We start from the raw sequence: 23,358 nt of genomic DNA, 5'->3' as shown, positions 1-23,358 counted from the left end.
TTTCCTAGCAACTGGACATGGTTGTGAATTCTGCAGCAGCTGAGTCTCAGAAGTATTGATGTTGCAGGTGAGTCAAAAGTGAAGACAAGAACAAATGCTATAAGGAATAAATGATGGTTTGAGCATGAGAAGTGGCACAAACAATATTAAAGAAAATGTTTGAATGGAAAAAGAGATGGGTTCATCAAATAACAAAAATGGGATAACAGATAGAAACCCAAGTTGTATACTGATATGCCCAAAAACATTGAAACAATGAGAAGAAAACCTTTAGCAGTTGAAAAGACTCTCAATGGTGGATTCATTTTAAAAAAAAGAAGACAAGATTTTTTTCAGTGGCACTAATGAATTAGAATCTGAACTGGTAGAGGGACTGCAAACACCAGTGAAATTCTGTAGGTGCCAAAGTACAAAATGCTAAACTACAAGAATCAGATTGCTTACATGGCACAAAGTAAAAATTACAACAACAACAACAACAATAATTAGAGTTTATATAGTATTTTAGGGTTAGCAAAATGCTTTACAAGGTTTATCTCATTTGATCTTCATAAAAGCCCTGGGAAGTGGATGCTATTAGTATCCTCATTTTAGTAATGAGGAAACTGAAGCTAAGAAAGGTTAAGTGACTTTCCCAGGGTCATACAGCTAGTAAGTGTCTGAGCCTGGATTTGAACTCATGTCTTCCTGATTTCCAATCCAGTGCTCTATCCACAATACCATCTAAAGACCTATAGAGTAGATGGAAGACTAAAAGATGACTCACATGTGTCTAGCCTGGGAGACTGAAAGACTAGTGGTGATACCAATGAAGGGGACATAGTGGAGAAAGGGAGCCATTTTGGGAACAGGAGAGTTACAATTAGTTTGCTTTGGGCTTGTTGAGTTCAAGGTGATGGGAAAATATATGAGTTCATGTCTTGTAGACAGGTAGAAATAAGGAATGGATGAAAAGTCAGGACTGGAAGATGCATGACTTGGGAGTCATCTGTGATTCTTGAAGCTACAAGAGAAGGTAAGCTGATGGGGGGGCAGCTAGGTGGCTCCATGGATAGAGCACTGTCCCTGGAGTCAGGAGAACCTGAGTTCAAATCTGGCCTCAGACACATAACACTTACCACCTGTGTGACCCTGGGTAAGTCACTTAACCCCATTGCCTAAAAAAAGAAAAAAAGAAAGATAAGCTGATCCAGGGAATTAAGAATTCCACAAGGTACCATGTGATCACAATCCTCCAACACAGTTTAACCTCATTATATAATCCAGGAGTCATTTCCTAACACTCTTGCTATGATGATATTGTATGTACATTCCAAAACTCTCAACTAACACTCCCTTCTGTTGGCATGGAAAAATGAAAATTAACTACATCATTTGGCTGTTTATTTTACATAACCCTGGGAAAGGGACTTGTGTTCATATAATTTAATATGGACCAGTGTCTACCATAATATCATGCAGATCAATGGTTCATTAACTTTATTTACTTCCCTTCAGTTAGTTAATAAACATTTTTTAAGCACCTACTGTGTCCCATGCACTTTTCCTGGGGATACAAAAAGAGGGAAAAGACAGCCCCTGTTCTCAAGGAGCTCATAATCTAATGGGGGAGACAATAAGCAAGCAAATATGTACAAATAAGCTATATGCAGAATAAATAGGAAATAATCTACAGAAGGAAGGCACTAGAAGTAAAAGTGGTTGGGAAAGGTTTCCTGTAGAAAACGCGATTTTAGTTGGGACTTAAAGGAATCCAAGGAAGGCAATAGGCAGAGATGAGGAGGAAAGGCATTCCAGACATGGGGGACAGAAAGAGAAAATGCCCAGAGCTGAGAGATGGAATGTCATGCTCTCTCCAGACTCTGCCTCCATTACTCAGCGGTCTTCTCACCTAGAACATCTCTCTGCCAACCTGGTCTCCTTCTCTCGTTGTTGAATTCCTTCCAGAGCCCCCAATGAAGTCATGTTTCATTCCCCTCTCCTAGCTCTACTTCTAACTCTCTAGAGCAGGGCTGGGGAACCTGCAGTCTCGAGGCCACATGTTGCCCTCTAGGTCCTCAAGTGTGGCCCTTTGACTGGATCCAAACTTCACAGAAAAAATCCCCTTAATAAAAGGATTTGTTCTGTAAAATTTGGACTCAGTCAAAAGGTCACACCCAAGGACCTAGAAGGCAACATGTGACCCTGAGGCCACAGGTCCCCCACCCTTGCTCTAGATTTTGCCACCATGCCCCCTGTGCAGGTCTCCTCCTACCCCCTTTCAGCCCTTTTCTATGTGTTGTTTCTCCCATTAAAACGTAAGCTCCTTGAGGGAAGGGACTACCCTTCTTTTTGCTTGTATATTTGAATCCCCAACAATTAGCACAACTCCTGGTCCACAGTAAACATCTAATAAATATGTATTGATCTTCTGCCTAATATTATAGAAGGAGAGGTACAGGGAAAAAAAGGCTAGAGGTAGAAAAAGTTCTGACCATGATTGTCTTTGAGTACTGCTGAAATATGGCTTACAAATACATTCCTGGCAGCCCTTCCTTAAAATATACCTATTTCTTCAGACATATTATCACCACCACACAAAAAGGCAATTACTAAGTATCAAATTATGCCTTAAGACTTTCAGAGACTCCCTCTTTAGGGAACGACGCGTGCACAGAATCCTTGACATCTGAAGAGTTTTCAGTCTAAGGCTTACTTCCACTCATCATCAATCAAGGCCATTTACAACCAGAACACTTACAGTTTCATCTTCAAGTTTAAGATGAAGAATCTTCTCACCCTCCTTGTAGTCCTTCACTATCTCTGCCGATCGCCAGACTTCATCAGGATCAGGGATCCAAACCCTTGTGAACTGCAAGATAAGAGCATAATAAATCAGATTCAAAGTATAACTTTCAAAGTGTTTCTTTGGATATTTTTTTAAATCAAATTTTATTTTTTCACTTAGAAAAAAATCTTCCTTCTTTCCCTCCCACCTTCTCCCACATTGAAAAAGAAAAGCAAAATCCCTGTTATAGACATGTATGCTCAAGCAAAACAAATAACCCACATCTGAGATGCCTAAAAGAAAATACGTCTCAATGTGCCCCAAGTCTATCACCCACCTATGTGGGTGTCATGTTTCTTCATGAGTCCTCTGGAATCATAATTGATCTTCATTTCGATGAGAGCTCCTAAGCCTTTCAAAGTTGTTTGTCTTTACAATATTGTTGTTATAAATTATTCTTCTAGTTCTGCTCACTTTACACTGCATCATTTCATATAAATCTTTCAAGGTTTCTCTGAAATTGTCCCCTTCATCATTTCTTATGTCACCATGGTATTCCATCACATTCATGTACCAAACTTATTCAGCTATTCCTCAACTGATGGGCATACCCTTAGTATCCAGTTCTTTGCAATCACAAAAAAATAAGTTGCTATGAATACATTATTTTTGGACATAGAGGCCTGAATAATCCTGAGAAAAGAGAAAAAAATTAAGATAAAATGGTTCTCAATGGATTTTTCTTATTGTAAGATGCAGTATATCAAGATGCCATATTTACAAGGAAATAACTCACAACAGAGAATGACTTAAGATGCTAGGTTGAGAGAAATGAAAGGGTCTGTATTCCTCCTCCCTTCAAGGAAAAACCCAAATATCAAAAAGAAGTGAAATAACTTTTAAGAAATCACAAAAGAAATTAAAATTCAACTCAAATTAAAAAATAGCAAAGGAAAGAAGAGTAGTGCGAATAAAAATATTACACAGCAATAAAATCTGCTAAAGTACTAAAAGTAACAGAGACAAAAGAAGAAGCCATATAAGATATCCCAAGATATGTCCTCAAATGGATAAATGGCACATTCCCAGAAATTAGGAAAGAATTACCAAGCCTAGGAGAAGCATAAAACCAAATTTTTCAAAAAGCTTCAAGTTAAAAAAAAATCCCATGAGGAAAGCAAGACTTAAATAGTAAGAAAAAAGGATAAGAAATAATAATGAAGAAAACGAACAACATATATACAATGGAACAAATATCCTTTCCTAAGACCATAAACTAGATTTAGCATAGAAGAAAACTGAATGGCATACAATGTAGAGCATTTTGCTACTTCTACAAGAACAAAGAATATAACTAAATTGTCCAAAATATGGGAAAACATGTAGATCCAATTGACAAAACTGGAAGATCATGATATAAATTACTGACATCCTAGAGAATACAGAAAAACAAGAGTTTTGGAATCTATATTTTACTCAATAATCAAAGATCTCACAGAACTCTTATAAGAACCCAAAATTTAACATGCCTAGACACATCATTGTTAAATTCCAGTGCTATGAAGATAAGCAAAAATTATTATTACAAGTTATAACAATAATAATAATAATATTGCCAGAAGTAGTGAAGAGTTCATTTAGCATCAAACCATAGTATAACAAAAACTGAATATTTGAGAGGCAAAGTTTGAAGAGTTTTACAAAGAATAAACTCATTTTTAAAGTCTTTCAACAACAAACAAGTTACCCAATTGTGTGGAATATACTAAAGTAGCAGGGAGAAAAATATATGTGTATGTGTATTTGTATACATTTCTATATTTAACCAAGAATTAAGAGAAACTGAAATGGTAATATAATAATATTGAAATAGGTAAATATGTGCAAAGTATGCAAGAGTAATTTCCATTAGGGAACTTCTAGTGTTGAATCTCCCTCTACCATCTCAATCCATCTATGACTAAGTTGGTAAGTCCTAGGAAGTTTCCCGATGCATGGATTGGTGTTGTTGTTATTGTTTGTCCTTCATTCTCAAAGAGAACCATGACACCAGGAAGCTGATACCATGATTTGCAAGTGAATTGGATTTAAGGAAGGACAGTACAAAGTCACAGCCTCACTTTCTCCTCTGGAGCCATCTGGGTTGAATGGCAAGATATAGATCAGGATGAATGAAGATGGCTCTGCCTGATGCACAGAGAATTTAGGTGACTGACCCAAGGTCAAAGAGTTATTAGTTGTTAGAAATGAAGTTTTAGCCTAGGTCCTTTCTTCATTATACCAGGATACCTCTAATACATTACAATACAAAATGAATCAAAAGTTTGGACGATGACTCATCCAAAGTACAAAATATACTTATTCAAAGACAACTTCAAAATAATTTTGACAAAAAACAAAGAAGAAATGAACACAAAAGGTGATATCTGCTGCTAATGATTAGGATGAGCAAATACGTCAAAAATGACAATACTTCCCAAATTAAATTATAGCCTTAATGTAATAATGTAATTATCAGCCATGATTCCAAAGGGCCAATGATGAAGCATGCCATCCACATCCAGACAGTAAGCTGATGGCCCCAAAATGCAGAAAAAGATGTATATTTTTGAGACACAGTCAATGTGAGAACTTACTTTGCTCGACAAAGCATGCTTGTTATGATTTTGTTTTTGTTTTTGTTTTTTATTCAAAGAGAAGGAATTCAGGTAGGAGAGATAGGGATATGGTAGCCAAAATGAAAAGGGAAGAAGAAAAAGGTTATTTAAGCATACTTTTTAAATGTACAGAAGAGAACAGAAGGCTAGAAATGATCACAAACAGGACAGATTTGAAATTATATTAAATTATATATTTAAAAATAAAAGCAATCAGTATATAAAAGAGGGCACAAAGCTTCATGCAAAAATGATATTAAAGGGTTACATATATTCACACTTTAAAATAAAGAGTAATGAAATCACTATGCAATAATAAATGCTGGGACAGCTGAATGTCACCACAAGAAACTATCTTAGCAATAGATAAAATTTTATATAATTTGCTTTAAAACTAAACAAAAAAGATGGCATGTTTGCCTTAACTGTGAAGGAGGGAGGAAATGTTACCATCAATGAGGAAATGCACTTTCCTCTTTCCTTAGAGAGATTGGGACAGCTGCTGTAATCTGGTCTTTCTTTTTTTTTTTTTAAATAAGTGAAGATTTACTGAGGTTTGGGAAAGTGCACAGTGCTTAGGGAATAGAAGATGGTAAGATATGTCCAGAAATGATGATATAAGAACAGAAGATATAAAGAAAACTTTATTTTATATTATAAAAGCAGCTTGTGATTTTAATGTACCACTTTGGGAGCATGTCAAGGGCCTTGCCACAGAAGTAACACAAGGCAGTTCTATCTTCCAAGAGCCCAGGAGTCTGCTGGTGTGCTCTCCGCTGTATTCAGGTAGTGAAGGCAAGTTCTTTTACAAGTCACAAGAAAGTAATTAGTGGAACAAACATTTAAAATATGTTTTTAAATGTTTCTAACTGGTTAATGTCAACCCTGCCAAAATTAGCTCTGTAGCTACTAAAATAACAGCCAGGAAATTATCCAAGTCGAAATCTAAATGTCACTGAATGTCTCATAAAGATGATGTGTTTGTGTGTTCTGTAAATACTAACATCCTCCCCAAAAAATCCCACTTAATCTCTCAAACACCATTCTGGTTTGTAGCCACAACTTCATTAACTGTCCCACTTTTGGCAGTGAGGAATTTAGCCTTGGGTTAAGTGGTCATGCAGGTAAGCAACACCATTACCTAGCCCAATTTCCATCTAAGCTAACCCATTAAAAATAGCACTTCTCATCTGTACTTTTTAGGCCTTTTTAGTCCTTTAAGCAGGTTCTTTGGAAATGCTGATGAGGTCAATGTTATATAGTTGTACTACCTTCCCACCAGTGGCGGGGCGGGGGGGGGGGGGGCGGTCAGGGCGGGTGGCCCACTCAGGGAAAAGAAGAAGAGGGAGAGAGAAGGGGGGAAGGGAGAGGAGAGAAGGATAGAGAAAGAGAGAGAGACAGAGAGAGAGGGAGAGAAGGGGAGAGAGAGAAAGATTGTACATTTCCTATTACTGCAAACAGGATTTTCTTATATCCCAATACCCTTTTGAAAACTACATGTTTCTAATATGAACACCCTATTTTGACACTGATATTAGTCACAATACAGTCCACTTTAAATATTCATCTATATGAAAGTTAGAATCTACAAATTTGAATTCTTGACATTCCATCCCACTGATAAAAGCAAACACTATTTGTTCTTGGCACTGTGGTGGAGGCACCCCAGGATATCTCCATAACCACCTCCCTGCTTCCAAGTGAGCTTTCCCTAAATTCTGACAGCAGAGATATCAGGGCCCTGCTTACTATGAAATCTCCAGAGGAGGCTTGACAGACTCTTCTCCTAAGCTGTGTTTAACAACCTTCACCGTCAGCTAGTTCTCCTTCACACATCCTACCTGTCTTCTTTTGCTGTCACTGACACCCACCACTCAACTCCACTGACCTTTCATTAAGGTGGTGCCTGCTAAACTTCAATTATATTGCTCATCTCTGATCTCTCTGAAGTGATCCACATCATTCCTGATGCTGAGTTCTGAGTTATGTAACTAAGAATCTCCCATCACCAGATAAGGCATAGCACCCACCACCCTAATACAAAACAGGGCCTGCATTCAATCCCACAATACATGAAAAACACTGCAAGAAAGTAAGTGGACAAGACTTGTCCTTCTCTCTCTTCAAAGTTTGAGTGACTTTTTGTTTGTTTGTTTGTTTTTGGATAGGCAATGGGATTAAGTGACTTGCCCAGGGTCACACACATCTGAGGCCAGATTTGAACTCATATCCTCCTGACTCCAGGGCTGGTGCTCTATCCATTGCACCACCTAGCTGCCCAACTTTGGGTGATACTGAATTGCAATCAGCAAGATGCCAGAGAGGCAGACTGGGCTATAAGTTTCAATCAGGGTTACAGTCCTAGCTTGGGACAGGTGGCTTTTGAGCAAATCACTTAAGCTTATCATCGTGACATGAGAACTGAGTGTCATAGTCTTGAGTTATGTATTGTTTTGTTATTCAAGTCTTCTTAAATTATTAAAATTTTCATATATAGTTGTCTTGTGTCTTCGACTAGGCCAAAAGGTCCTTTACAGGAACAGGGGTATGCCACTTCCTAAGACATCTAACAGAACTAGCACAGTGCCTTGTATCAAAAAGTACTATACAAATATTTACTGGTTAATCTCTCTCTGGGCTTTTCCCCTCATCTGTAATATGGTGATTGTAATACCTGTTCCTATTAACCTCCCTGGGATGCTATGAAGATAAAAAAGTGACAAGAAAAGTCTTGGGAATAAAAATACCATATAAATGCAAGACATTTTTAGCTTATTTTAATTAATAGGATCTTTCTGGAGTCTTTTTTTTTCATGAAGTCCAAAAACATTTCAACACTGAGTTGAGACTTGAATGTCACTTGAGAACTCTATTACTTAATTCATTCTTGGCTTACTATACCAGCAATGTTGAGTCAAGCTACATTTATTTCAATGAATGGGGTAGGGAGTGGGTGAAAGCCAATAACTTTATTTACCTAATAAACTTGCCTCTAAAATGTAATTTAATAAAACAGAAACTACAGGAAATGTGGGAGTTCTGTAGTCTATATTATGAATACAACAAACTAACCAACCTGTCTCTAAATATATAAAAAAAACCCCTTCCTTCCTCCTCCTTCCCCTACACACACTCCCCCTACACACACACACCCCAAAGAAATTACATAGCAGGGCACAAAAGGAATAAAAGTATAATTCTGTTGTCTTCTCCCAGCTTTAATTACTTGTCTATCTAACCAACAAAACAGGCCCTGGTCTCAAGGAGCTTATATTCTACTAGCAGGGAACATACAGCATATACACATATATGTAAATGCAAAGTTATCTGTGAGAGGGAGATAAACTCACAAATGACATATCAAGGAAGACATAATGGAGGAGATGGTACCTGAGACGGGTTGAAGGACAAGAGTGTTCCAATGAAATTCTACTTGTCCTATCTTTCAAACTCCATGGAGACTGATCTACATATGGTGGTGGTAGTGGCAGTGATGGCAGTGATATTGATGTTGATGATAATGATGATAATGTCCCCCTTGGTATATTTATTAGGTATAAAAGGAACATTCCTTTCACTCTGGGACAACTATCATAACATTAACTTTCTAACTTGTATCTTAGTCTACTTGTATCCCATAAAGCAATAGGCATAAGGCAACAGACATGTGGAAATAAAACAAGCTTGCTCCTGAATGACTGAAATACAAAACCACTCAAATTACCACCATCTTGTTCTAGTGACATTTACTTCCATTTGACTGAAATAAGGAAAATAGAAGGCTTGGCCTAATTAGCCAGTGTTTTTGACCTCACTAAGACAACACTGTAGAATGGAAAAAAACTGGATTGGGATCTAAAGACATGGATTTGAATCCAGCTCTACCATATGACCTTGGATGTTTCTTTTTGCTTCTCTTGTCTCCTTATTTATAAAATGGGGGTGATTAAATTCCAATGCATTTTTGAGGGTTATTAAAAGGAACAAATAAGAATGTGTGTATTGGACATTGTAACAAGAAATTTCCAATATTCATTTAAATTTAACTTAATTTAATTCAATATTAATTTAAATTATAAGATCCTTCTCTCTACCACCACAAGGGAGAAAAGACTCCCAATTTTTTTCTTTCATGGTGATATAGACTTAAGCATCAACCTCATGTAGACAGAGCAGATGGCTGCCTTCATGGAATGCTTTGAAATGTACCTTAGAACCCTACCTATCATAGACTGTTTCAAAACCCCAGTCTGTAGCACCTTCATTATAAAAATGAGAGTCATTAACAGAAGACAATTAGGAAATTACAGGTATGACAATGTTGATGTACTATGTCACAGAGACGAGAAAATGTCATCTACTATGTTAGTATGGTTGGAGTTCCTAATTTCATAGACCATATGTTTACAGTGAAGAGGAATCTTAGAGGTGAACCATTCCAAAGCTCTCATTTTATAGATGAGAAAACTGAGACCTAGTAGAGGTTAAGTGACTTGTCTGAGGTCATACAGGTAGAAAGGAAGAGATCCAGGATTCAAACTCAGGTCTAATTTCAAATCTGTAAGGCTATGTTTAGAAGAAAAGATGAACCTGTAAGAAATTCTCTAGATGGCAAAACCAAGATGGTGGAGAAAAACCAGGAAGTTGCCTGAGATCTTCCCAGTTTCCCTCAGAAACAACATTAAATCAAGCCTCTAAACAGGCTCTGAAGTGACAGAACCTATAAAAAGACAAAGCGAAAAAATTTTCCAGCTTAAGATAACTTAGAAGGACTTCAAGAAAGGTCTGTCTCATTTGGGTAAAAGGGGAATGCAACCCAGCGCAGGCATTGTCTGGGCAAGCCAGCAGGAGGCTCTTAGCCACAGCACAGATCAGCAACTGAGGCCAGTGGCACGGCAGGCCAGGTAAGGCCTCTAACCCTAGCACAGATGGCAAACTGCCAGCCCCAGAACCTCCTTGTCCCTCCCCTCAACAAGCACGACTAGGCTAGACCACCCCAGCACAGTGGGCAAGCCACTAGCATCTCAGGCCATGGTGCAGAAAGCCAGGCTCCTGGCCTCCAGCACAAGAAGTTTGGGAGGGTACCCCCTGTACCTCAGCAGCAGAGCTCGACTTTAAAAGTCATGAAATAGACTAAAAAAATTAGCAAAAAACAGAAAAGAGCCCTGACCATAGAAAGCTACTATGGCAAGAGGGAAAATGTAAACAGAAACTCAGAAAAGAACAACAATGTCAAATGTCTACATGTGAAGCCTCAAAGGTGAAAATTAATTGGTCTCAAGCCCAAAACATCTTCTTGGAAGAACTCAAAAAGAATTTTAAAATCAAATAAGAGAGGTAAAAGAAAAATGGGGGCGGGGATGAGAGTTATTCAAGAGAGAGTCAATAGTTTGGAAAAGAAAGGACAAAAATTGACTGAAGAAAACAGCTCCTTAAAAAGTAGAATTGGTCAAATGGAAAAGAAGGTGCAAAAGCTAACTGGAGAATGGATTAAAACCCAGAATTCTACAATATGTTGTTTATAGGAACCACATTTGAAGCAGAGAGAGACACATAGAGTAACAGTGAAAGGCTGAAGCAAAATATATTATGTTTCAGCTGAAGTAAGAAAACAAATATAAAAACAAAAAAAAAACATAAGGGTAGCAATCCTAATCTCAGAAAACCAAAAGCAAAAATAGATCTAATTAAAAGAGCTAAGGACAGAAACTGCCTCTTGCTAAAAAGTACCATAGCCAATGAAGTAATATCAATTCTAAACATATATGCTCCAAGTGTTATAGCATCCAAATTCTTAGAGAAGTTAAGTGAATTACAGGAAGGGATAGACAGCAAAAGTATACTAATGGGGGACTCAACCTCCCCCTCTCAGAATAGATAAATCTAACCACAAATTAACCAAGAAAGAAGTTAAGAAGTTAATAGAATCTTAGAAAAGTTAAATATAACAGTCCTTTGGAGAATATTGAATGGGGATAGAAAGGAATATACCTTTTTCTCAGCAGTATTTGCACCTACACAAAAATTGACCATTTATTAGGGCATAAAAACCTTACAATCAAATGCAGAAAGGCATAAATATTAAATGCATCCTTTTCAGACCATGATGCAATAAAAAAGTATGTGTAATAAAGGGCCATGGAAAGATAAATTAAAAATTAACTGGAAACTAAATAATCTAATCCTAAAGAGTAGATCAAATAACAAATCATAGAAACAACCAATAATTTCATCAAAGATAATGACAATAATAAGACAACATACCGAAATTTATGGGATGCAGATAAGGCAGTTCTTAGGTGAAATTTTATACCTCTAAATGCTTAAATAAAATAGAGAAAGAGCAGATCAATAAATTGGACATGTAACTAAGAAGGCTAGGAAAAGAACAAATTAAAAATCCCTGATTAAACATTTAATCAAAAGGATTACAGGCTGTGCAATACTTTCACTTTTAGGTTCGGATCTCAAGATAAAATGACACATACTCAGTATAAACTTAAAAATTATCACATTTATTTACAATCATTAATAATGATTAAAAACCACACAAGCAATAAAGATAAGAATAACATTCAATGCAATAAGTAATAATCAAAATAAAGGAAAGTAGGAATAAGAAAAGAAAGGATACACACTCACTGACCAGGTGGGCTCAAATACCTAACAGACCTGGGAGACTGGAAAAAGGCCAAAAGGTCTGGTCAGGGAGGCAATGGGGAGCGTCCTACCCCGGGACACAACGGAGACCATGCACGCAATCCGCCTCTGGTAAAGAGTCAGCGTCCCTATCTCTGCATCAAAATACTCCAAAAATTCCTTTCCAAATGATGCCTTTTATATCCATGTAAATCAGGGAAAGGCAATCTTGATATTTTGTTTTGTGTACGTATCCTTGGTGAGCTCATATCCAGGCAAGCACACATCTCTAACAAAAGTTGGGTCTTGATCAGAGTTCCAAATACCCGTTTGTGGTGTAAGTCTCCAAGGAGTGATCAATTCCTTGGACAGTTACACATCTTTCTCAAGAAAAATGTTCCTTGAGATAAATTGCTTTCCCAGGTAACATAGTTTGTTGGTTATTTAATGTTTCGTCTCCATGGTCAGCTTTGGCCATGCATGGTAACTCCTATTTATCTTTATGTCAGGTCATGAGGCAGTTACACCGTTAGGTCATGAGATGGTTACACAGGGGGCTGGGGAGGATCTATCCCCCTCAGTTTCCATTACAAATACCAAATTAAAAATTCTGAAAATCAAAGGAGAAATTAGTAAAATTGAAAGTAAGAAAACTATTGAACTAATAAATAAAATTGAGTTGGTTTTATGAAAAAAACAATAAAATTGATATAAAACACTTTTTTGCACAAATAATGCCAGATCTAAACAACTGGAAAAATATTGATTGTTCATGGGTAGGCCCAACTAATATTAAAAAAATGACAATGCTACCTAAATTAATTTACTTATTCAGTACCATGCCAATCAAGCTACCAAAAAATCATTTTATGGAGCTAGAAAAAATAATAACAAAATTCTTCCGGAAGAACAAAAGGTCAAGAATATCAGGGAACTAACCCAAAAATATTCAAAGGAAGGTGGCCTAGTCTTATCAGACCTAAAACTCTATTATAAAGCAGCAATCATCAAAACTATTTGGTACTGACTAAGAAACAGAATGGTAGATCAGTGGATTAGGTTAAGTACATAAGACATAGTAGTGAATTAACTATAGCAATCTACTCTTTGATAAACCCAAAGACTCCAGCTTCTGAAATAAGAACTATTTGACAAAAACTGCTGGAAAAACTGGAAAATGGCATAGCAGAAACTAGGCACAGACTAACATCTCACACCATATGCCAAGATAAGGAGAAAATGGTTACATGATTTAGACATAAAGGGTAATATCATAAGCAAATTAGGAAATAAAAGAATAGTTTACTTGTCAGATCTATGGAGAAGGGAAGAATGCATGACCAAACAAAAGATAGAGAATATTATGAAATGCAAAATGGATAATTTTGATTACATTAAATTTAAAAGGTTTTGCACAAACAAAACCAATGCAACCAAAATTAGAAGGAAAGCATAAAACTGGGGGGAATTCTTTGCAATAATCATCTCTGATAAAGGCCTCATTTCTCAAATAGATAGAAAACTAAGTCAAATTTGTAAGACAAGTCATTCTCCAATTGATAAATCATCAATGGATATGAGCAGCAGTTTTCAGATGAAGAAATTAAAGCTATCTATAGTCATATAAAAAGTGCTCTAAATCACAATTGATTAGAGAAATGCAAATCAAAACAACTCTGAGATACCACCTCATATCTATCAGATTGGCTAATATGACAGAAAAGGAAAATGATAAATGTTGGAAAAGATGTGGGAAAATTAGAACATTAACGCATTGTTGGAGGAGTTGTGAATTGATCCAACCATTCTAGAGAGCAATTTGGAACTATGTTCAAAGAGCTATAAAACTGTGCATACCCTTTGGTCCAGCATACCACTATTAGGTCTGTATCCCAAAGAGATCATAAAAAAGGGAAAAGGACCCACAGGTACAAAAATATTTATAGGGGATTTCTTTTTTTTTTTGTGGTGGCAAAGAATTGGAAATTGAGGAGATGCTCATTAGTTGGGGAATGGTTGAACAAGTTGTGGTATATGAATGTAATAGAATAGTATTGAGCCATAAGAAATGATGAGCAGGCAGATTTCAGAAAAACCTTGAAAGACTTACATGAACTGATGCTGAGTGAAGTGAGCAGAACCAGAACATTGGACACAGTAATAGCAGCATTGTGTGATGATCAACTATGACAGACTTGGCTCTTCTCAGCAATACACTGATCCAAGACAATTCCAAAAGGCTCATCATGGATAATGTTATCCATATCCAGAGAAAGAACTTAGGAATCTGAATGCAGATCAAAGCATACCACTTTCACTTTTTTTCTTTTTTGCAGCTTTTCCCTTTTGCTCTGCTTCTTCTTTCACAACATGACTAATGTGGAAATATATTTAACATGATTGTACATGCATAACCTATATCAGATTGCTTGCCATCTTGAGGAGGGAAGAAGGGAGAAGGGAGGGGGCAAATTCAGAGCTCAAAATCTTATAAAAAATGAATGCTGAAAACTAAAAGCAAAAAGTAATTGGGAAACATTTACAAAATAAATAACATTTTATTACAAAAAAAAGAAAGTAAACAGAACAAAAAAGTAAAGAAAGGTATATGGACAACTTTAAAAAAAAATGCTCTAACCAAAACCGTACCAAAAAAATAAAAGATTGTTATACAAATGCAAATACTCTATCCCCATTGTAAGAGGAAAGGAGACCTCAAATGCAGATATTCTATAGCATTTACAGCTAGAACCTTAATAGATTATCTAATACAACTCCTCCATTTTATATTTGAGGAAACTGAGGCCCACGAGACTTTGGTAATAAGTAGCAGTGCTGAGACACAAACCAAATGCTTTGGTATCTACAAAAGGTTTTTTGAGAATATGAGCATGGACTAAACATCTGAATTGTAAAGCTACCCTGGCATTACCACCACCAATCTTGGAGTGGGGTAAGGAAAATGAAAAATTCCTTTGAATTTTGGTCACTAGGCAGCTTCTTTGTTAAAACAGATCACCACTTACAGCGGTTGTTTTCTAAGTGGCTCAGGATCTGCCATGGTTACTCTCATGTTATGGGGGCCATGGAAAGGGGTTACCTAACAGCACCTCGCCAGCAAATGAAATCATGAAGTCAGAGGGCAGGAATGATGGGGTCATGTTACACAAACAGAAATTCTCATAGAGAATTCCATGTTCTTGCATATCCATTGAATTCAACAAAAATATATTAAACATCTGCTGTGTGGCAGGCACTGATGATACAAAGTCAAAAAAATCCAACAACCTTCACCTCCAAAGAATTTACATTCCACTGCGGGACACAAAATGTGGCACTTGAGCCCAATTTCGAAAAAACAAGAAGAAGAAAAGGATTCTCTGAGGAAGAATCACAGATACAGAATTTGAGAGTTGGAAGGGATGTCAACAGTCATTATAAACTATACACAAAAGGAAAGTGGTGGTGGTGGTGGAGGTGATTGAGTTGTTTCAGTTGTGTCTGACTCTTTGTGACCCCATTTGGGGTTTTCTTGGCAAAGATACTGGAGTGGTTTGCCATTTCCTTCTCTAGCTCATTTTACAGATGAGGAAACTGAGGCCAACAGAGTGAAGTGATTTTCCCAGGGTTACACAGCTAGTAAGTGTCTGAAGCCAGATTTGATCTTAGGAAGATGAGTCTTCCTACTCCAGGCCTGGCACTCTATGCATTATGCCACCACCTAGCTGCTGAAATTCCCCACTTATTATAGTGATTATTCAGATTCTGCTTGAAGACCTCCATCATAGGGAACCCCATTACCTTTGCAGGTGTCCATTCCAATTTTACGCAGCTCTACATGTTAGGAAATTTGCATCACTGAACAGCCTATAATGGCCTGTTTTCAACTTGCATCCTTTGTTCCTGGCTCTTCCTATACTAGAAGACAGCCATTACATTCACCCAAGTCTTCTCTTCCCCATGCTAAACATGCCCAGTTCCTTCAACTGATCTTAATGCCATGGAGCCAATGCCCTTCACCATGCAAGGAGGGAAAGGGAGGAATGAGGGCACAAGGGGCAGCCTTCATCAAGGCACAGCAATAGATAAGAGAAAGCAGGCCAAGTCTGGCTGCAACACAGAGTACACGAAGGACAATAATGTCCACCAAGCCTAGAAAAGTAGGTTGGAACCAGATTGCGAAGAGCTTTCAAAATGAAACAAAGGAGTTGTATTTTATCTGAGGAGTAAGAGGTAGCCATGGGAACTTCTTGCACAAGGTGACAAGTCAGACCTGCGCTTTAGGAATACCATTTTGGTAGCTGCATGAAAGTTGGGATGGGGGCCAGAAGACCAATTTGGGAAACATACTGCAATAGTCCAAGAAGGAGGTGATGAGAGCCTGAAGTACAGAGTATGGCTATTTGCAAATGTATGACCTCCTTGACTCAGATGTTAACTTCTTTTTCCCCCTTATGACTCTAGAGCACATTCAACTCGTGTGTTTTCCCAACAAATACCACTAGCCTGCTTTCAGAATTTGTAAAGACCTAGTTCCCTTCACCTTCTGGTTTTCTTAGTTATTGAATTTACACTCCTGTGGAACAGGGGTCAGTGGCCTTTCCAAAGTGACAAGCCAAGTCAGTATTTATTCACTGTAATTGAAGTTTTCCCAGCCAGGATAGTCTCCCTTCCCTGAAAAACACTATGCACTGGGAACCTCCATGTCAACCTGGCACCAGGGGGACTGAAGCAGAAACAAGTTCAGAGAAAGGCTCATCTTTCTTCAGTGAGGGCAGTGACCCTTGGAAAAAAGTGGACACAACCTCTAAGCTTCTCAGGTAGGCTGAGCATGTTGAGCAGTGTGTGGGGAATGAGGGAAGTTGTGGGTAGGAGCTTTTTTTTTTAACCTTTTAAAAGTGCTGGTATATTTTCTTTTTACATCATCTATGATTTCCCAGCATATCTTTCTCCTCACTGTATCCCAAGAGCCATTCCAAAGGAAAAGGGGGGAAAAGTTCCCCACAATTAATCAACATACCCAAAAAGCATAAATTCATACCCAGGATTCCACACTCACCCCACTCCTACTCCCCACTACCCACAAAGAAGAGAGAAGGGAGATGTCTTCTTATACCTCTTCTTTGCAGTCCAACTTGGTCATTTCAGTTTCTATTGTTTCACAGGCACAAGCTTTATAAGAACCTGTGTGTTCAGGTGGGGTAAGCTATGAGAAGCAGGAACAACAGAGAGAGCTGATGCCTTAAGGAATATGTTCCAGAATGGGAGAGCAAACTTCTCCTCCTCCTCCTCCTCCTCCTCCTTGATGCAGCCCAACCCCCACCCCAGGACTGTAACTGTGGTGACAGCTCCTACAGAGAATTAGGCAGCAGAGAATGTGACTGCAGTGCATTTTTGTTTAAGTAATTACACTATCAGGGTGAGTGCTTCAAGATCAGCTCCAACGCCACTTTGACATGTGGGCCACCCAGAGCACTCCCATCATGCCTTCACTCCAGGAAAACAATACAACAATGAACATTAGGAAAGAGAACTGAAAACATCTACAGAAAGGTCACCCCACTCTGGGGCAGGGAAGACAAAAAAAAAGAAAAAGAAAGATTCATTTTGCAATGCCCAATGTATAGATGACAGCTATACAATACACTTCTATACAACAGTACCGATGTATAGACAGTCTTCTCAAATTCTACTCATCCTGTGAGGCCCAACTCAAGTTCTATCCATCATCTATGATGCTTTTTAAGGCCACCCAGCCCACAGTTATGTCTATCGCCCCTGAAGTCTAACTGGAATTGTGATCAGTAACACAAGGCTTAGCCCTTAACTTTTTGTTCTCTCTAGTTATCCCATTTGTGTGGGTCATGAGAGAGTGAATTCCTGGAGGGAAGGGTATCTCTTCGGCACTTAGGACAGTGGGAACATAGTAAACATTTAATAAATATTTGTGGATTTTACTTTGAATGACTGATAAAGCACTTGTTAAGCACTAATTATGTGCCAGGGACTGTGTTGAGTGTTGGAAATACAAATAGAAAAAGCAAGACAATCTTTATCCTCAAGAAGCCTACAATCTAATGGAGAAAGGAAAAATATATATCTGAGGGAGAGGGCAGTATTGGTCAGTAAAGTCACAGGGATGGTCAATGGAGTCATAGAACAATTTACAGGGATAGTAGCATTGTTTTGATTACTGTATCTAGAGTATGAGAGAGGGGTGTAATAATACCTGCATTATGATGTGAAGATGGCTGGGAAACAACAGCAAACATGTCAGGCCAGAAAAATTGAAGGTTCTCCAATAAGTAGCTAATGGATACAGGGCAGCTCTGGGGAGAGCTAGATTGGAGGTGAAGTCTAGACCACAAGTGTTTGGCATGAAGATGGCCAGGGAACTTGGGATGAATGATGAAGCTACCCACCACTCTGGACAGAAATGCTAAAACTAGCAATACGAATGAGTCACCATTGCCTGTTTTTGATTATTCTCATCCATCTCGTCTTTCGAGTGGCCAGGTTTGTGTCACTTATAGCCATCACCTATCTCTAGTCTCAAAAAACAATCCCAGCTTTGAAGAGCTCTGGAGTCAGAGTAAGAGGAATGACATTTGAATTGCATTCCTTGCTACCTATGTAGCAAGTCAAATAACTTCTCTATACTTCAGTTTTCTTATCTGTAAAATGAGAGGACAAGATTAGATGTTCAGATGCACCATTTCATTTTTGCACAGCATGCTAAGTCTAGAAGCAGATTCTGGGATAAACTCACCTAACCCAGGTATACATACATATATACACATATATCTATATAGATATCACATCACTTTAAATGTGGCCACAATAACTCTGAATATTGGGTGGGTGTGGGGGGTGGGGACTGCAGTGGAGTCAGAGGTTAGATATTCTGCAACTTTTACTGAGCACCTTCTTTCTCCTTCTCCAGCCCCAGAGTCATTTCAGGGAGTCACCAAGACTGAAAACATTACAGCTGTTGGAGGGGGAAAGCTAACAACATTCTGAGTTTTATAGACAAAGCACATCCCTTGAATATAAATACCAAAAAGATTCCAGGCATATCCCAAGACTCAGAGAATGGGGTTAATAAAAAGGGGCTCAGGGTATGGGCCATTAAAATGCCCTGTGAAAATAAATAGGAAGAAGAGTTGTGCTCAAAACACAACAACAAGAGAATGCCTTTTTCTTTCCTTTAGACGAGGCACTGAACTTGGCAAACAATCATTTCCTAATTGAAGGCCAAGAAACTGAGCAGCAGCCACTTAGCTGCCTTCCTTTGAAAGTCCAGAAGATTAAAAATAAATGAAGCAAAATTAAGATGATATCATGTCAATTTTGCTCCAGGCAAAATGCCTCATGGAGGTTTTGCATTATAAACATGTTCCCTGTGTTCTTTGAACTCAGTTTCATGGATCTCTCCTTCCTATACAACATAGGAAAAAACTTCTTATGCTCTTAGCTTCCTGATAGCTGAGCATCTCCTAAGGGACCCTGAAACGCATTCTCCATACTCCACACAGGACAACAACTCACCATCCCAGACAAACTGAAGCCACACAATTTTGAAAGATGACCAGAACAAAAGAAACTCAACAGATTCAGTTCTTCCAGCAACCCTACTGCTCTGCAAGTTCCAAATTCATCTAAATCCCTCATGTTACCACCAACTGGCCAGTGTGTGGTGGTGTCCTTAATGGAAATGAAAAGAAGCTGGGTCATTCATTGACTCTCTGCATAAAAATCTCATACACTTAGAAGGGGAAGGGCCTGGCAATGACATGATCTGACCTAATGAAAAAGAAGTTTCACAGGTGACCTAGGAACCATGTTCCTTATTTGTTCCCTCATTCTCTTTGAGGTTTTCCTCTACACCCTATCCAAAGAGTTTGGATTGTAGCTACCATTTACATATTACTTTAAGGTCTGCAAAGTGCTTTTTGCAAAGTTAATTCATTTGATTCTCTGCAACAACTCTGACAGGTAGGTCCTATTATTATCCCTATTTTACAAATGAGGAAACTGAAGCTGAGAGAGGTAAAGTAGCTTGCTCAGAGAAACATACCTTGAAAGTGTCTGAAGCAGGACTCAGATGCTGGTCTTCCTGACTGCAGGACCAGCACTCTATCCACTCCACCATCTTTTTCTGTGCAGTCCTATACTTGAGGAAGTGGAGCTAATGATGGTACAGGCTAAATCTTCACAAGCATACCTACTCAATCCATGCATACACATACATAATCATACACAAATATTGTTTGTAACAACCAAAATAGTAATCAACTTGGTCAAGAGTTTTAACTGAACTTCTGTTCAGCCTTTAAATTCAGTCAACCAATCACTAAAAATTCCTCTGATTTAGAGCATTTTACCTCTTCAATTGCCATTCCTTCTTTTCTTAAAAATACCAATAGTAATGATGATGATGATGATGATGCCACTTTACATTTACAATTTGACCCTGTTTCTGACTTTCATATCTATTACCTTTTTCAGACTCATACAAAACTCTATTAAGAAAGGTGGAGATTATAACTTCCATTTTATAGTCGAGGAAAATGGGCCCATAAAGGTCACATGATTTGCCAAAAATTACATGGCTAGTATGGGTTTTTTGGGGCATTCTATTCAAGTGCTCCTTGCATTACAGCTCTCAGTGGTGTAGAGTTGATAGTAGCAGAGATTGAAAAGAGGGTAGGGAATGAAAAGTTTGAGAACTATGAGGGTACAGTATGAGTTTTTAACCGCTTATGTCATGGTTCCCTTTAGCAGTCTGGTAAAGCCTACTGATTACTCAGAATAGTATTTTTAAAAGAAATTACAAGGGGCAGCTACGTGGTGCAGTGGATAAAGCTCCAGCCTTGAAATGAGGAGGACCTCAGTTCAAATCCAACCTCAAACACTTGACACTTACTAGCTGTGTGACCCTGGGCAAGTCATTTAATCCCAACTGCCTCACAAAAAAAAAAAAGGGAAAAAAAAAGCACATGGGATTACAGAGTGAAGCAACTATACTGAAATAGAGCTATCAAAATATTTTTTAAACAGTTCTGGACTCCAAGCTAAGAATCTCTGCTGCAGTGGGAGTACACTTAGGCCTGGTACATTCAAGTATATCCAAGTGAATAAAACCAAAGAAACTAGGACCTTAAGGGAGAGAAAAAATAAAGTGTTCTGGAATTCTCACACACACACACACACACACACACACACACACACACACACACACACACATACACACACACACACACACAGTATTTCAAAAGTGGTAACTGAAAAAGATTATGATTTTGAAACCAAAAAATTAAGTGGCTGTCTGCTGTTTGAATCACCACATAGATACCTCTGGTTTCTACCCTAGCTCTGAAGGGGAATTATGAAATGGGCAATATCAATAATGCATCCTAGCTATTTGGCTCTGAATCATGACCTGGAGAGATCTTTGTCCAGTCTTAAGAACAAGAAAATAGAGCTGTCAGATAGCCATAGATTCTAAGATTATCTTGGCCAAGCATCTGGGCTTTTCATCACTCAGCCACCAAGTCCTAAGCTCCAAACAAAGGGATGGTTTTGTAGAGATATGATTTTCAAATTGAAAAAGCCCTTCCCATTCTAGATAAGAAACGGGTCTGTAGCTAAACAAGAGAAAGAAGGAGAAAAAATACCTGGCCTAACTCTCACTGAGAAGCACAGGAAGGAGTGGGGTGGGAGGAGTAATATTAAATATCTTCCCCTCTTGCCCTTTCAAAGGGATATGGTAGCAGAAAGATTAATTTTAATATCAAAAATTACTACAGAAAGAAGAAGAGGAGAATGCAGGTTTCACTTTTTGAGTTTATCTTCTCAATCTCAAAACTCAGGCATTCTTTTCACATAAAACCAGAGAGGAAATAAAGCAATAAAGCCAATAGTTACAGATTCAGTTTACGGGATTAATTTATCAGCTTTCCTGAATGGGTTTTGGAGGATCAAACACTGAGAAAGGCATTTAGATTCCAGGTTGTTCAAGCTGAAAGATTATTTATTTCAAACTGCTGAGTTGATAGGTGAGAAAACTGAGGCCCAGAGAGGTTAAATAATTTTACCAGGGTCAAACAGAATTAAATATCACAGCCAGGACTCGAATCCATGTCCCAGCACTCCTAAAGTCCAATGCTTTTTTCACTGCACAGTGCTACTTATCTGTCTGCTGCTGCTTTCTCAACTCAGGAAAGTAGGGGGAGAGGGAGTAAGTGCCTGATTTCCTGAAACACATGTATTGACCATTCTCCCTACACTGAGATGCTATTGTTGATAATGCTGTGATCTATATGTATAGTGAAAGGTGGGGGGGAAGGGGGAGAAGAAGCATTACGTAATTAACGCTATCTGGAAACTACAGGGATGCGCATCCACTAAAGAATGGCTAAACAAGTTGTGGTATATGATCGTGATGGAATACTACTGTTCTATAAGTAATGATGAGCTCAATGATTTTAGAAAAACATGGAAAGACTTGTACGAAATAATGAAGAGTGAAATGAGCAGAACCAAGAGAACACTGTATACAGTAACAGCAAAATTGCTTTAAGAACAACTTTGAGCAAATAAGTCATTTTGACTATTATAAATATCTAAATTAACTATAAAGGACATATGAAGAAAGATGCTATCTGCATCCAGAGAAAGAACTAACAAATACAAGTAGGTATAGAATAATTTTGCATATATATACTTACTTGTGTCTAAGGGTAGCCATCTCTAGGGTGAGGGTGGGGGAGGGAAGGAAAAAAAAGACATTTACATCATAATTTTATTATATATGTAAAAGGAATAGCAAGTTGTACATAATAGATTTGTAGTCTCATGAGCAAGCCTCTTTTTTATTATACTATGTTATGGAAATGCTTGTTTTATTCCATAAACTGAAAACAAAATAAATTTTTAAAAATACTATGTCCCTGAAAAGTTGTGTGTACATACATTTATTGTCAATGGAATCAATATTTAAGTGAGTACAGTGGGAATGGGAGTCAGATGTAGTTGAGGCAGTCTAAGGAGACAGAGATGATTCAAACCAATAAACATTTAGTAAATATCTACTATGCCCATAGCACTGGGGGTAAAAAAAAAATACTGGCCCTGCATTCAAGGAAATGACCTTCTTCCTACAGGCTGGGAGAGGAGAACAGAGTGGTTAGAGGACAGAATTGATTCAATATGTAAACAGTTAAGTATATTCAGGATAGTCTGAGGAGAGAGTTCTAATAACAGAAGATATCTGGAAGGTAGAATTAGAACCTC

The 23,358-nt window shown here is 38.0% G+C and overlaps 1 protein-coding gene across 1 annotated transcript in view; it reads right to left on the bottom strand.

Moving 5' to 3' along the window:
* MYO5B (myosin VB) overlaps positions 1–23,358 on the bottom strand; it is a 536,371-nt gene that overhangs the window by 358,102 nt on the left and 154,911 nt on the right. Inside the window, exon 2 of the mRNA XM_020972319.2 lies at positions 2,741–2,851. Coding sequence (XP_020827978.1) covers positions 2,741–2,851 — 111 coding nt within the window. The remainder of the gene's footprint in view (positions 1–2,740; positions 2,852–23,358) is intronic.

The sequence above is a fragment of the Phascolarctos cinereus genome, unplaced genomic scaffold, assembly GCF_003287225.1.
Source record: "Phascolarctos cinereus isolate Bilbo 61053 unplaced genomic scaffold, phaCin_HiC Scaffold_4;HRSCAF=312, whole genome shotgun sequence".
Classification (NCBI taxonomy): Eukaryota; Metazoa; Chordata; class Mammalia; order Diprotodontia; family Phascolarctidae; genus Phascolarctos; species Phascolarctos cinereus.
This window is presented reverse-complemented; position numbering and strand designations above follow the sequence as displayed.